Source organism: Microcaecilia unicolor, chromosome 13, assembly GCF_901765095.1.
Source record: "Microcaecilia unicolor chromosome 13, aMicUni1.1, whole genome shotgun sequence".
NCBI lineage: Eukaryota > Metazoa > Chordata > Amphibia > Gymnophiona > Siphonopidae > Microcaecilia > Microcaecilia unicolor.
Window position 1 is genome coordinate 43,959,242 of NC_044043.1, and position 16,247 is coordinate 43,975,488.

The 16,247-nt window shown below is 42.7% G+C and overlaps 1 protein-coding gene across 6 annotated transcripts in view; it reads left to right on the forward strand.

Annotated features, from left to right (window-relative positions):
* Nucleotides 1–16,247, forward strand: part of SYNRG (synergin gamma) — a 100,119-nt gene that overhangs the window by 48,216 nt on the left and 35,656 nt on the right. For all 6 annotated transcript variants that reach the window (XM_030186305.1, XM_030186304.1, XM_030186306.1 and 3 more), the window contains 4 exons: nucleotides 392–528; nucleotides 2,278–2,378; nucleotides 6,270–6,332; nucleotides 12,881–13,828. In XM_030186305.1, coding sequence (XP_030042165.1) covers nucleotides 392–528; nucleotides 2,278–2,378; nucleotides 6,270–6,332; nucleotides 12,881–13,828 — 1,249 coding nt within the window. The remainder of the gene's footprint in view (nucleotides 1–391; nucleotides 529–2,277; nucleotides 2,379–6,269; nucleotides 6,333–12,880; nucleotides 13,829–16,247) is intronic.

The window sequence follows — 16,247 nt, forward strand, 5'->3', positions numbered from 1 at the left end:
AAACAGTTAGCAATTGTTCGTACCCACTATTAATTTAATTTGCATTTTGTAAACACTTCTCTTATGCAAATATGTCTGCATTTAGATGATAGGTTGTGGCACTACACATTCTTTGCAAAAAGTCATCCTGTCATGAGAAGAGAAGCATTATTTTTGAAAACATTCGAAGAATGGTACTGTCAGATATGGTGCCTTCTAAAATAGATTATATCTGCTGTTACCCTTCACCTACTCTGTGTCACTTTGAACCCTCTAGCTCAATACACTATTAATCAGTCCAGTTTATTCATGTATTCTTTAGCTCTGTTTAGTCAGCTTTTGTAACAGAGAGTCTCATTTTAGAAACGGAGCACTAGAATAACACAGCTTCCTTTTTCACATTTTCTGACAGATATTGAAGCCAGAAGATGATGACTTTCAGGATTTCCAAGATGCCTCAAAATCAGGGTCACTTGACGATTCCTTCACAGATTTTCAGGGTGACACAGCTGGAGCGACTAAAGCAACAACTAAACAACTATGCAGCAGGTGCAGCAAATACCTGTGGTTCTCCTATTCTTACATAACATTTTTAAAATATTTTTGGGTACCTAAGTTTACTAATTGGGGATCTGCTTCACATGGAGACTGGTTTACTACTGATTTTACCACAAGTGCACAGTCATTTCAGATAACTATGCTCCATTCTACTGAGGAAGTTGTCACCAGACCATAGGAACATAGTATATACTAGCTGTTATGCCCGTAAAAACGGGCGAGTATTGCAGCCCTCCTCTCTCCCCTGGCTTCACCCCGTCCACCGATCCTCCCCCACCCCCCATATCCAGCGACCCTCCTCTTTCCCTTCGCCTCCCCCCCCCCCCCCCCCCATGTCCAGCAATCCTCCTCTGTGCCCTGCTCTCACCCCAAGTCCAGCAACCATGGCCTCGCCCCCCCATATCCAGCTACCCTCATCGCTGCCGCTCCCTCCCCCCTCCGTGCCAGGCCTCCTGCACTGACCTGACAGCGCCTCTCACCTCCGTGTGAAAGCACTACAGGCAGCAGCAGATCGCTCTGCTGCTGCTTGCAGCGCTTCCACACGGAGGTGAGAGGCGCTATCAGGTCAGTGCAGGGGGCCCGATACAGAGGGGGGAGGTTGTTACGCGCGATGTTCCTTTCCAGGCGGCGTCCGACAATTCGGCTCAGTTTCCCTCTCTGTTCCGCCCTCTGACGTCATGATGTCTTGACGCGAGGGCGGGACAGAGAGGGACGTCTGTACTGCGCATTTGCAAATGAGTACGGTCACTTGCCGTTTATATGTTTGATTCCTTCTCTCATCATAAGCCATCATTACTGTAGTGAAATACTAGATAGGGCAAAGGAGTTGTTAACAGAAAATATGGCATATCTAATGTTTTTATACTGAGCTGTTATCACTGTTTTTTGATGTTTATCCTTGGGTTCACTCTGCAAGTTTGCATTTTGCTATTAGTTTGAATGTGTAATTGCTAGGCTTATATAGTATATGCAACTTGTAATTCATTGTTAAGGAGACTTTTTAAGTGACTCTGGGGTGGTTCTTATCCCACGCCTGAAATTTTTAATGGAAATGCATTCCTGATGTTCATCGTGCATGGTATAAATAGAGCTGGAATGTAGTCCTTCATATATAACGTTTATTCTTTTGTGGCAGTGCCAGAGGGATCAAAGTACAATATTGCTGAATGCTTTTTAACCATTCATGTATAGCAGGGTAAAACTGAGTAATGTTTGTTTCTAATTGAAATTGAGTTGGTAAGTGTGCAGAATGGGTCGACACTGCTTTTCTAGCTAGGGCACAGAACCTTTTTTATGGTACTGTAAATAGGAGAACAATGTACATAAAGTATCATAAGCTCCGGCACAACTCTGTACATGTGCACTGAACAGTGACAGATCAGCAGGAGCTGAAGCAATTCTTGCCAGAGCAGCAGTGTTATCTCTGAGATTGCTAAATAATATTAATCATATAACCTGTGTGTGTATTATGTGCAAGTATACACAGAACTCTCAGGGTGGGAAGGGCAAGTATTTGTATCTTTATATGTTTTATTACCTTTTCCAGACTAAGCACTGCTGCCCTAGATGTTTGACTACATTTAGGGATATTCTAATGTGTGAAAGCATTATGCTTACCACAAGGCTAAAGAGACCTCGGGGAACACTTTTTTTTTTTTAAAGAGGTACTCATTTTTATTTTATAATTTTCCCAATTCCAAGAAGGTAAGTGTGTTTTTCATTTCTTTTAAATGATTTCAGTGGCCCATCCTTACTGCTTCCTCTTGCTGGAAGTGTATCAGTATCAACCACAGACAAGTATGCTGTGTTTAAAGGAATTGCGGTGGATGAACCCTCTGAAGGTAAGAAAATGTGTTTAGTTACACAGTCACACTTCTTAATATTCAATGTTCACGTTTCCACTCTCTTTTGTGCATTAAAATGTTATTGCTTATCATGACACGTGGAGAATAATTTTATAACTGGATATGTAGTTTAACAGGGTAAGTAGGCACTTCTTAAGCTCTGTTCCCATATTGTAGCTTCCCACTATTCCAGAATCTGTGGGATAATTGTTTTGTCTATCAACCAGCAGGTGAAGTTAAAACTGAGCTGAGACATCTCTCTTTTAGCATCCAGTCCAACTTCTTGGTATTTTTTTTGTCTCCAGGAGGTGGATGGACACACTTTTCAGCCTCTGGTTCTGAGTGATTTGCTCCTGGTCCAGTTGAGCTTTGAGGGTGTCTTGAATGCAGAGTCATATCTGGAGGTCTTCAGATCCCTGTCTCTGGTGCTCTGTGAATTTACTTCTTCCCGCCTTTCACCTCTCCCCTGTTCCCAGTGGAGCTCTCCTTTTTCAGCACAACAACCTTTTATTAAAAAAAAAAAAAAATTAGGGGGGCGGGGGGGGGGGGGGGGGAGAGAGGTTTACTGGAGAGCGTGGGACACAGTATCAGTCCTGATTCTTTCTCATCTGGGGTAAGGCTTGCGGGGAGGAGCCAGCAGTGATAAGTGTGACTAAAGTTTGACTTGGAACCGTTTGGAGGGCTGCAAGTTCTACTTGGTGCAGAGAGAGGGAACCGCTTGGAGGGCTGCAAGTTCTGCTTTGGTGCAGGGGGAGGGATCCTGACTCACTGCTTGGGACTGTGTTTTGCTGCACTTGTTCCAGCTGGGGTAAATGATGACTCTCCATGGAGGCAGTTAAGCAGTTTGCCCGCTGTGGGACCCACCATCTGGCTTGCGTGTAAGCCGGGAATCCTGTGGGATGTGGGGGAAACAGCAGCAGCATGTCTTTAGATTTGGCGCAGCATCCAAATATACTGGGGACATCAGGTTCTCCAACAGGGCCAGTTCACAGAAAAATGCAGGAACGAGTGCCGTTTTGTCAGGGCCGACTAGCAGTGAGGAACAGCCTCTGATCGTTCGTGGAGCACAGCCACCATTTTATAACCTCAGGGCCAAACAGAACATCTGCGTTGGGATTTTTGGTTTTCTCTGAAGTTTATATTGCTCTTACACCAGGCCTATTTACTGAAGCAGGGATTGTTGGAGTTGCTGCAAGGTGCTTCAGTTTCTTGCCCCGCTTCCCCTCCAGCTCCTGAGAGATCTTGTTTAGACCCCCAGGAATGGGCAGATGAGGTTCTTGGTTTATTCAGAGGAACCGTTAGAGGAGAGAGAGCTCCCTCCAGTGGAGGGGGATGATCCGAAAGTACCAAGGTGATTTTTATAAAGAGCTCAATACTCTTATTTCTGCTTTCCATTGAGGAGCCTTCTGCTTCTGCGTCAGGAGTTCCATCTTCATCGATCATGAGGATGCATCCTGACATTAAAGACCTGATTACAACAGAATGGTGTCAGTAGACGTGGAGCTGAGAGTGGGAAGAGCCATGCCTCGCCTCTACCTGTTGTTTCCAGAGGAGAAAGAGAAATTGCAGCATCCCAGGGTGGACTTTCCCTTGTTATGATGGTGACTAAGAAGACCACCTTACAGGTGGAAGGGGACATTGAAACCAGCCTTTGAAGTGGCCTCTTTAGGCCTTCAAGCAACAATGTGTAGCTCATTAGTGGCAAGAGCGCATGCCTGAAGTGGCATCAGCCATCTGCACACAAGACGGGTGCCATAATATCCAGCTGGAAGTGGGGACATACTTGGCAGATGATATTTGACTTGTTATGGGTTATGGCCCACAGTATGCCTTTGGCTGTCACAGCAAGTTGTCAACTCTGGTTGCAGCATTGGCCAGTGGATGCAGCATCGGTCACATCTAGTTAAACTGCTCTTTCAGGGCAAATGACTATTTGGAGAAGATCTTAGTAACTTGGTGAAGAAACTGGGAGAAACTAAGCCTCAATGGTTGCTGGAGGATAAATCAGGAGCCTCTGGTTGTCCGTCTTCAAAGGGGCTCTTGATATCTGTTTTGAGTCAGCCTATGGGTAATATGGTCAGAAGTCCAGCTTTCAGGCATGCCAATCTTCCTTTTGTGCAGACAGGAAGTTCTCCTCTCAGCTAGAGCACCCAGTGCCTCCCGAGCTTCGCAATATTGTGAGGCTGGTCCACTCTTCTCTTCCTCTGGTGGGAGGACGTCTTCAGGAGTTTCGGGAGGAGCAGGCTAAAATCACATCAGATCAGTGGGTTCTGGATATTCTTATAGAAGGGTACAAGTTGGAGTTCTCCTGCCCGATTACTCCTCTCTTCTTGCAGTCTTCTTGTTGAAAGGAAACCAAGGTAGTCAAGGTTTAGGCCACTTAGATTTCTTTGCTGATGTTCTGGGGCATTGTTCCAGTTCCCCAAGCCAAACAGGAACAAGGCAGATACTCCATCTTCTGCATTGTCCTAAGAAAGGAAGGCGCCTTTCGTCCAGTTTTGGATCTCAAAGGTCTAAATCGCTGTCTCAGAGTGTCCTGCTTTCACATGGAAATGCTAAGAGCAGTCATAGCCTCGTTTCAAGAGAGAAAATTTCTCACTGCCCTTGATCTCTAGGAGGTGTACTTGCATTTACCCATATGACCACCTCATCAGAGGCTTCTACATTTTGTGGCGCTGGTTCATCGCTTCCAGTTCAGGTCTTTGCCCTTTGATCTCGCCACAGCACCAAGAATGTTTACCAAGGTTATGGTGATGATGGTGGCCTTCCTTCAGCACCATAGAATCAGTTCACCCACTTCCTGATGACTGACTTTTGAGAACATAAGAATAGCCATTCTGGGTCAGACCAATCGTTCATCTAACCCAGCATCCTGCTTCCAACAGTGGCCAATCCAGGTCACAAGTACCTGGCAGAAACCCAAATAGTAGCAAGATGCCATGCTACCAATTCCAGGGCAAGCAGTGGCAACTACACAGCTGACCGTCTTCTGCAGTCGGGTTGGGTGATCAATTTTGAGAAGAGCAGACTATCGCAGATGCTAGAGTATCTGGGTGTTCTAAGAGGATCTTTCTCACGAAACGCAGGAGGTGAAAGCTGGTTCAACAGATTTGTCTTCTCTGTTATGGCAGGCCCAGGGTCTGGGGCTACATCCAGGTTCTTGGGTCATTGACAGCGGCATTCAAAGTGGTGCGATTGGCTAGGGGCTCATATGCATCCTTTACACTACATGGGGGCATGCCACATATCTACCCCTTGAAATGTGGGGATTTTAACATCTCACTTTTAGCTCCCCCACTACTCTTTACTTCTCAAAGACAAGGAGGGTTCCCTGAGCTATATGAATTTTACTGTAGAGCAGCTTCACTTACAATGCTGTCAAACCTTGTCTATGCTGCCCTACCAGCGATCAGCATCTTATAATATACTGATTTACATGTGAAAGTATGTCAGTATCTGGCTTACTGTACTGGGTTTTATTGCCAAGTCTGACCTCTTCCCCCACCCCACCCCACCCCGAGACAGTGATCTCAACCCATGTCATGGAAAGCAGAAGAGGAAGTTCCAGTTATTGTACATTGGTGGCCAGATTTGAGGCCCTTAAGATTGCAAGGCTCTCAAACAAACCCTAGTATGTGGCCCCTAGCTACGATGACTGGGATAAGTGAGTTGGGAATAAACATAAAATAGGGAAAACTTCCCCACTGGGTAGTTGTGGATGAACCGTCATGGTGCTTATAGCACAATGGATGTCACTTTCAACTGATCTGGAAGCCCATAGAATCAGGAGGAAACTGCCATCCATAAAACAGAAAAAAGGCTGCAAATTTTTAATTTGCGCTTTGCAGCAATTAACTTCTCTATTTTTTTTTTTTTTTTGCATTACAGATGTGGGAGATAAGTATAGTGCCTTCCGGAAGTTAGAATCTGTCTCTGAGTCAAAGTCCTTTGGTAAGTGTTGGTCACTTTTATAAAGTAGCTGCGACTGTTAATTTTGGATGCATCATTCCTCTTCTGAGTGCATGAGTATCTGCTTAAAGATGTAATTATATACTTCTGATACGCTTTGTTTGCCAGTGAAAATGCTAACCCTAAAATGCAGACATGTGGCACAGATCACAACATAACAAAATAAATGAAGATAGTTTCTGGGTCTGTTAGAGCTGAGAGGTGTAGCCTGAAGTTGTAAGACTTTTTTCCCCAGGCTTTTATTGGCCATCTTATCCAAGTATGGTGGCTTTGCCATTTGATATATGAAGTGGAGGCTGACTGAATTTTGGTTTTGGCACCAAAACTGGCCTGAAATTCTAATTCACCCTCATTTTGGCCTAAAATGCTAGTGCATTTTCAGTTGAAACTGAGACTCCCATGACCAAAAGTGAGTCGTTTCCTTCCCCCCCCCCCCCCCCCCCCCCCCCCCATACACACACACCTTTGCTATTTAGTAAGAAAGTCACAGTAGTCATTTTGACTGCGGAGCTTGCAGGACAGGAGTGACTGGGGATCATTCCTGCCCCAATGAGGCCACCACACCACTATGGTTTGTAAGGTAGGCCCGGGGAGAAGGGGGGTGGACAGAGTGGGGCCCACTTTTGTTTGGAGGGGGGGGGGGTGCCGTACAATTTTTTTGGCTTCAGCCAAAACAAACAAAACAAAAATCCAGTTTCAATCACCCTCTTAATATGAGGATCAGCGTGAAATGGACAGTTTCTCAATCCAGATCTTTTAAAAATAGGTTTCCCTTCAAGAGAAGCTACTGCAGTGATAATCTTATTGTATTTTTTTTTTTATTTTGTTACATTTGTACCCCGCGCTTTCCCACTCATGGCAGGCTCAATGTGGCTTACATGGGGCAATGGAGGGTTAAGTGACTTGCCCAGAGTCACATGGAGTTGCCTGTGCCTGAAGTGGGAATCGAACTCGGTTCCTCAGTTCCCCAGGACCAAAGTCCACCACCCTAACCACTAGGCCACTGTGCTTGGCCTGTGTGCCTTTTGATGACACGTGCCGTGACATTGGGAAGAACAATTTTTAGCTCTGATCTAGATAGGCAGATTGCTTATTACCATTTATACGGCCACAGTGCTTTGCAAAGTTACTTTACTGTCTGTGACTGACATTTGTAACCTTTTTGTCAGCTTACCTGTCTAGTGGAAAAGCTAACAGTCTGTCAGTAAGTGGGCTGTATCATCCTGTTTGTTTTGAAGTTTTTTGGCTTGAAAACTTTGGTTGAATTTTCCTGAAATGAGCATTGATTTCACAAATGTATTCCAGTTAATCTTCAAGTACAAACAGTAAGGTCTTTAAAAAATAATGTCTGAACACAGTACAAACTAGCACATGTAGGAGCAGAGCTGCTTGTGGGGTTGACTTGTTAGAAAGATTTGTGAAATGTGCTTATTTTTCGAATGGAATTTATTTATTTTTAATTCTGAACTAAAAATTCAGGGGTTTTTTGTTTGTTTTTTATTGTCCTTGATTGTATGCAGACTGGTTAGTATTTGTTTGAACATCTTCTATTTTATATTACTATCTATGTGGTACTTAGTTGCCTTACTCTTATTAACAATAGTAAAAATAGTGATTAATTTTATATCTTAGCTGCCGTGTAAGTTGTTTGAGGGGTCAAATTAAGATGTAAAGATATGGTCTTCCCATATGTTAATATATTTAGCCTAAACTTTTTTTTTTTTTAAGGCTATTCTTAAATTTTAGAGTGGCCAGTTATTATAAGGTCCTGCCTCCCTCCCCTTTTGTTTGGAGTATTCTTTTATAGTAAAAGAAACATTGATGCTTTTTAAAAGTTTTGATTCAAGCCGCCTCCTTAGCCTATTGCTGTATCATGAATGTTAATAGAATAAGACATTCCTGGATTGATCTTCGTTAGAAACCATAGCTTAAAGATGCATGCCATCTTAAGTCTGATGATTTCCTCCTGCTGCTTTAGAGCATTCAGCTCAGTTGGAACTGGGGTTAGGACCCCAGTTTATATTCCGTTTCCCAGGATACCTAGACCAGTTATTGCAGTGACAGTTCATAGTTGGGCACCAAGTAACCAGGACTTTTTCTAGACACTGTTCCCTTTAAGCCAAGGTGCGCTGACTACTGCTGCTACCTCTTTCACCAGGCATGCTTCAGCCACCTCTGGGTCCTAGCACTCAGGGAATGGGCCCAATCTCTGGAGGCAAGAGTAGCAAACTTGGAGGAAGCTGAGACCCACGAGAGGTTTATAGAGGAGACCTACAGAGACATAGTAGAGAAGTCTCACCTCCAGTCTGGCAATCTCTGTTCTGCCATGGAGGAGAGAGGTCACCTGAAGGGAGAGCATTACTGTGGAGAGGTAGGAAGTGATCCTGTACCCAGGACATGCCCTCCAGGGATGCAATATCCTCTTGAACTGAGGATGTGTCTCCAGGGGCTTTCCAGGAGGGAAGGGTTAGTATGACAGTTTTAGCTGGATATTCAGTCATTTGGCATGTATATAGCTAGTTGGCTGGTGGACATGAGGATTACTTGGTCACTTGCCTGCCTGGCACGAAGGTGGCAGACACAGGGGAAAAAAGCACTGAAGTGGAGGAGCAGAAAAAATCTTAAGGAATCCATAAGGGCAGTAAAGCAGTAAGGTCAATGGATGAGTCTTCCAACACTAATTCACTTGTACAACTGGTTAATTCTTAAGGATGCAGTTTATTGGAGAAATAAAAGGACCCAAGACAGGACCATGTTTCGGCTTGAGTTTCAGCCGTATCGCCTAGATAAGATCTTAGACGGTGCTGGGGAGGAGCCTGCTGTCTTGATACATTTGGGTGCCAGTGACATAGGAAAATATGGGAGGAGGTTCTGGAAGCCAAATTTAGGCTCTTTAGTAAAAACCTAAAATACAGGCTAGTAAAAAAAAAAAAAAAACTAAAATCCAGAGTAGCATTTTCAGAAATGCTCCCCATCCCATGTAAAGGAGACAGGCAGAGCTCTAGAGTCTGAATGTGTGGTTGAGATGATGGTGTAGGGAGGAGGGTTTTAGATTTGTTAGGAACTAGGCAACGTTCTGGGCAAGGAGGAGCCTATTCTGGAAAGATGGGCTCCACCTTAACCAGATGGAATCAAACTGCTGGCATCAGCATTTCAAAAAGGAAAGAGCAGCTTTTAAACTAGAAACTGTGGGAAGGCTGACAGTCACTCAGAAGAAGCATGTGGCTTGGAACAATCTATCTTTAAATGATATCACCAAAACAAGGAAGATAGAGCATCCCGATAGTGAGTTGCAGTAAAAGACCATAGTAGACAAGGTGCCTTTAAATAAGGCAACAAAGAAAGCGGGAGAAAAACCAAAATAGACCAGATAGAAACCACAAAGAGTAAGAGCACCAAAAATGTTTAAGACCCTACACGGTCCGTGTTTACTAGTATACACACGTTCAATTTTAGACAGCACCAGCGTTTATGCCTTGCACTCCATGAGAATTCTGGAGGCACATCTGTGGAGTGGAGGAGTGGGCTAGTGGTTAGGGTGGTGGACTTTGGTCCTGGGGAGCTGAGGAACTGAGTTTGATTCCCACTTCAGGCACAGGCAGCTCCTTGTGACTCTGGGCAAGTCACTTAACCCTCCATTGCCCCATGTAAGCCGCATTGAGCCTGCCATGAGTGGGAAAGCACGGGGTACAAATGTAACAAAAAAAAAAAAATATATATATATATATACATCAATTTGAAGACCCCAAAACACGGACCGTGTAGGGTCTTAATAAACTTTTTTGGTGCTCTTACTCTTTGTGGTTTCTATCTGGTCTATTTTGGTTTTTCTCCCGCTTTCTTTGTTGCTTTATGTGTTTTGCGGGAGACCTGGACCTTCTTTTTGTTGGTTTGACAGTCTTTAAATAAGGAGCAGATAGATTTTTAAGACCGCAAATTATCACTGTCAGCTGCTAAGCAAGTTGTAAATAGGACTAACAAACATTGTTTGAAATGTCTGTATGCAAATGCAGAAGCCAAAGAAATAAGATGGGAGCGTTAGAATATATTTCACTAAATGAAAAGATAGATATAATAGGCATCTCTGAGACCTAGTGGAAGGAAGATAACCAATTGGGGCACTGTCATACCAGGGTACAAATTATGTTGCAGTGATAGGATGGACTGAATTGGTGTGGGGATGGAGTAACAGCATACGTTAAAGAGGGCCTTGAATCAAATAGACTAAAAATTCTGCCGGACACAAAACACACCTTGGAATCCCTATGGGTAGAAATTCCATGTGTGAAGGAGAAAAGGATAGTGATAGGAATGTACTACCGTCCACCTGGCCAGGATAAACAGACAGATGCAGAAATGAAATTTAATGTGAACAAATGCAAAGTGATGCACATTGGGAAGAATAACCCACATCGCTCCCAGTATGGCTATTCTTATGAGATTAGGGAGGCTAACAAACTGGGTAATACAATAATAATGGGTAACTTTAATTACCTCAGGGTAGGCTAGGGAGGTAAAATTACTAGATGAAATTGAGGACTGCAAAATAAGAAAGCAAGAAATAAAGAACCATACAAGTGGAAAGAGAGAAGAAACATTGGGGTAGGGAATAAAAGAATGAAACAGGAGCCAATACTCGGATCCCTTTTAGTTTGTTTGCATCACAAGATAACACCTGAAGTGAGAGCATCTCGTTATGAATTTGGAACAATGTCTGTGAGCCTTGGCCAACAGTCTCAAGTCCTCATGAAACATTATTTCCATTCAGTGGCACTAAATCTGCTGACTCAGACCAACCTCCCCTCTCCCTCTTCCCCCCTTTCATCCACTTGCACTCAACATGGTTGCAGTAGAGGCATAATGCCGCACAGTCTGTTTTTTTTGCCGATTCAGCTGACCAGGCAGATGGGGCCGTTGATCTTCTCAATTCAAACCTCAACTGTTTTGTCTTTACCATTACACTCCAATGACTGTGTTGCCACAAGTGATCTTTAACAGGGATTGTTCTTCTTCACTTCTGCCATGACACTTTTGATCCTGTTAACAAACATTTTGAGAGTAGGGAGTGGAAAGATTTATGGACCTCTTTGACAGTAATACCATAGCCTGGCCAGGTATTAAACCCTGGTTTTTGTAGCCCATCTGCTAAAATATATCTTGATTTTTAAGCAAGTTCTCCAGCTTCCATATGGCTTCCCTGTAGGGAAAGTCGTGTTTCTTATATAAGCACACTAATAAAATTGGACTGGGAGAAAACTCTGAATAGAGTGAACAATAAAGTCCTTAAAAGTTTTTTTTGTTTGTTTTGTTTTAGTCCAGAATTACATCTTTGATCTGGTGACTGTTTCTAGTGGGATAATGAGTTCCATGTATTTGGAAAGTTGTAGGTAGCAGTCACTAAAATTGCCAGTTATGGGAAAAAAGTGTAATTTACTTAACAATGGCTATCATATCAACAATACAGTAAGAAGCAGCTATTCACGTAAATATCAGCTTTTCTGACAGACAGTAATCCTGTATGGGAATTGACAGCATAGATTTGAAGTATGCCCCAAAGGAATATATGATGAATCCCACCAATTGAGTTTGATCTTACAGGAGCCATGTGGGGAATCAAAACTGCATAATGTAAGAGCTAATAGAAAATATGCTTCAGTATCCAAGAGATGCTGCAAACCTTGTAGTGAATGGATGAGCAAGCTTTCAAATAGAGCACACCTAGGTCATCCACAGGCGCTTAATTTAGTACAAACCAAAATCAGCTCCATCCTATGTTGCATTGAAACAAACAAAAATGTTTAAAAATGGTGTTCAAAAGTCATATTACTCCAAACGTCCCCCCCCCCCCCCCCCCCACACACACACACTTCTTTAACCTTGGTGCCTAACTATGCCATTTTATGCTAAGATTGTAGAATAACTAGCATTTGCATGTGTCAGTGTAACATTTGTGCATGTAAAGGTTGTGTGTGCATTCAGGGTTCTTTAATGCGAGCAGGCAAGCAGCATAGCAATAACTGCTGGGCCAGTCCCCGGGGGGGTGGGGGGGGGCGCATGTGCATGTCCAGGAATTATGTGCAAAGGTTATAGAATACTAGCATTCATGTACTAAGATGCTACATTTGTAGGCATGCCCATGGTGCTATAGACGAAGTGGAAGTGGTTGTGCCTAAATGTTGGCATGTAACTGCAGATTTTGGCATGTAAATTTTGACACCTTTTATTGAATTACCTCCTTTGTGCATTTCCTTTGCCTGCTTTTTTTTTTTTTTTTTTTTTGCTGGTGGAATAAATATTTCAAAAATAATTCCACATATAGTTCCCAGAAACATAACCTCTGGCTTGGTATATATTCATGATACCTGACACTCTTAATAGGACCACTAAAACTGCTTCTGTTTGCTGTTGCATGAAATAAAGCTAGATTTTTGGTTTCTGTTTTTTGGATGTATGGATAGAGTTAGGCAGTATTTGCATGTTTAAAATCTTACTAACTTAATTTTTTCTTTTTTCTTTTTTTTAATGTGCAGGAGATGGGTTTGCAGACTTCAAATCAGGGAGTGATGATGGCTTTACCGACTTTAAAACCGCCGACAGTATATCGCCATTAGAACCATCAACAAAAGATGCATTTCCAGCACCCTTCCCGTCACTACCTGTACTAGCAAAGCAACCCACACAACCGAAAAAATCTCTGCATCTTGAGGACCTAGATCTGTTTTCCTCTGGAAGTGCCACTGTAGACAACAAATCACTTTCCTTTCCAGCTGCTTTCAGTTTGAGCAAACCTCCATCCTTCCCTGTAAGTGCACCTCTGTCTTCCTCTGTTTCCGTAGTACCGGCTAAAAATTCCAGCATGGTGGATGAATTTGGAGAATTCAGCCTCTTTGGGGAGTCTGCCAATGGTGCATCGGCAGGGGGACAGGATGACTTTGCTGATTTTATGGCCTTTCATAACCACAGTGGCTCTGCAGAGCAAAAGACAGGTGACAAGTACGAAGCTTTTAAACCAGAGCTAAGTACCATTTCCCCTCCAGCTTCCTCTGCCAGTGTGAAAGGCAAACTATCTGCAGCCAGCATTCCTGACAAATACGATATCTTTAAACAACTTTCCTCAGAGGTGGACTCCACTGCATGTTTTGAGGATATCAAAGATTCTGTTCCTTCTAGCATGAAAAACGACTATGGCTTTGCCGACTTCCAGCCCAACAGGTTTCCCACAGTGTGCAGCAGCTCTGAAAAATCCTTGGTGGACAAAGTGACAGCTTTCAAGCAGGCCAAAGAGGATTCTGCATCCGTCAAGTCTTTGGACCTCCCTTCCATCGGGGGCAGCAGTGGCGGGAAAGAGGACTCTGAGGATGCCCTCTCTGTTCAGTTTGACATGAAGCTGGCTGACGTGGGAGGCGATCTCAAGCATGTTCTGTCTGACAGCTCTCTGGATTTGCCCACGGTTAGTGGTCAGCATCCCCCAGCTGCAGGTGAGGAACTGGTCAGATTGCTTTGGTGATTTGAAGGTGGTAGAGATTTCAAATGACCTCAGTGTGTTCTAGCCTATAATAGTATTTATTCACTGGTCCTTCAGTTCTGCAAGGTACCTCAGTCTGTTAAGCACATTCTTGTTGCCAATGCTTAGCCAGAAAGTAGTGTGAAAGTGGATCCTATTCAATCGTGTTATAGATTTGGCACTCTCCTCTCTATTTGTAACCTTGTGCTGTCTTATTACTGATAACAGTGAAACGTAGTAAATATGACACCATCCAGTTCCCTAAATATTGCAGAGATTTTAGCTGCAATCTATTCTAGTGCCAAGTGTTCAGGCCTCTGTAGAACAAGTGAAATTAGCTAAATGTTGAGAGCAAGCTAACTTGGGGGTAGGAGGAAGTTCCTTTTTCAAGCAGTTGCTTCCATGTCCTGCCAACGTCACAGCTATTAAAAGCGTGTATGCTGCCAAACTAGGATTCTTGGGTCCACTGTTGCATTTCTAGTATTAAAACTAGTTGACAGTGATAAGAATTTGAGTTGGTATAAGACTGCAGTGTGCTTTGTAAGCATGCCACAGAGCTTATGCAGTCATATCTGGGGTGAGTGGTCCTGCGGCACCATTCTAGTTGTCCATGGTGCGTGAAATCTTGAAGGAGTCATGGTTTGTACTACCTAATTGCAGTATTAAATGGAGGCCTAGAGAAAAGGGTTCATGACTAGGATTGGACATTCAGTAGCAGAGAGAGGATTCAAAAGCCACATCCTCTGCATTCTTCTAACCTTTAGTCCCATGTATCCTCTCCTTAGTCTAATGTCCTGTGTATCAAGAGCCCGCAGTGCTCTTTCATAAAGAATGAAGACGGGGGACACCACATGTAGTTATATGTTAATACTTTTAAAATAGGAGAAAATATTTTTTCATTCGATGAATAGTTAAGCCCTGTAACTTGTTGCTTCAGGATGTAGTACCATATCTGGGTTTAGAAGATGTTAAAACAAGTTCCTGGAGGAAAAGTCTATAAACTATAGACACAGGGAAAAGCACTACTTATCCCTGGGATCCATAGCACAAAATTTTGCTGCTCTTTGGGATTCTTCCAGGTACTTGTGACCTGGATTGGCCACTGTTGGAAGCAGGGTACTGGGCTAGACAGACGCAGTATGACTATTCTTATGTTCTTATGTAAGTATTAACTAATTTAAAACTAGCTTTCAAACTAGAGGAATCCACAATCTCCTTTCCTGGCCTTTTCTAAGTTTTCCTATTAGAAAATTACTCAGTAGTAGGAATCAAATCAATTGTGTCTCTATCCACTTAATTTTTTTATATCACAAAACAGTTTCCTAAGTGTCCTGTTTTCTACTCTGTGTAGAACTTAGATTATTTATAAGTAAATCTGTCTGTGGCCTTTAATTCTGTAGCAGGAGATATTATCTCTGCATATTGAATATTATGAGAGGGATGATCTTTGTCCTTTTTGAATAGATGGTCCCTGGATGGACTGTCCTTAGACTGAATTAATACATGCATAAGAAGTTTCTTTTGGTCTTTGGAAGCAAAACTACACTAAACTGGAGCTTAAGAAAAGAGAGAGTGATTAAATGTCTTTTTGCTGTTAGGTGATGTCCTCTAAATTAGTATGTTGGTGAGTCATTTCAACTTGCCATAGCTACTCAAGTTGAAGCGTCTGTTACACTATTATGATGCCAAGTCATTTATGAGGGGGGATTTTTTTTAAAGTGCATATGAGTTTAAAATCTGATCAGCATGAGTTCTCCAGAGAAGCTCAGTATCCACAGAGCATCTTTTAAAAGTTTGTTTTCCCAGCACTTTTTTGTCCCTTGACTTTGTTGGACAGTACTTGGCTTACATGTAGCAAAACGGGGTTTCTAGTCAAGTCCCATAGCAAGACTGTATTTTACAAGACACTTGGCATTGGGAAGGAGACAAACCTGGGGGTAGTTTTACCAAAAAAAAAAATTTTTTTTTTTTTTTAGTATTTTGGGGAGTTTTTCTCCAATCTTCGCTGCCTTTTTTTTTTTTTTTCCTGTCTTCACAGAATCGAATTAGAGAGAAGGACTAGAAAAGGGGTGTGGGGAGCAGAGGCAAACAGAGTACATATTTCATGTGTCACCCTAATTTTTTTTATTTTATTTAATTTTTTTGTAATCTTCACCCTACTTTGAAGGAGCATCAACACCAATGTGCACACAATAAATTAACTCTGTTAATAAAGGTGATCTACTGGAACATTAAAAGAAGAATATAAAGTAGTGGTCACAAAACGGCTTACAGCTCCTAAACTACCCAGAACTTTCACACACCATCACATATAAGGATAGCTAATATATTTATATAAACTCATGGATCATTAGAATTCGAGCAAAAGCATAAAAGATCGCATGTGACTTATA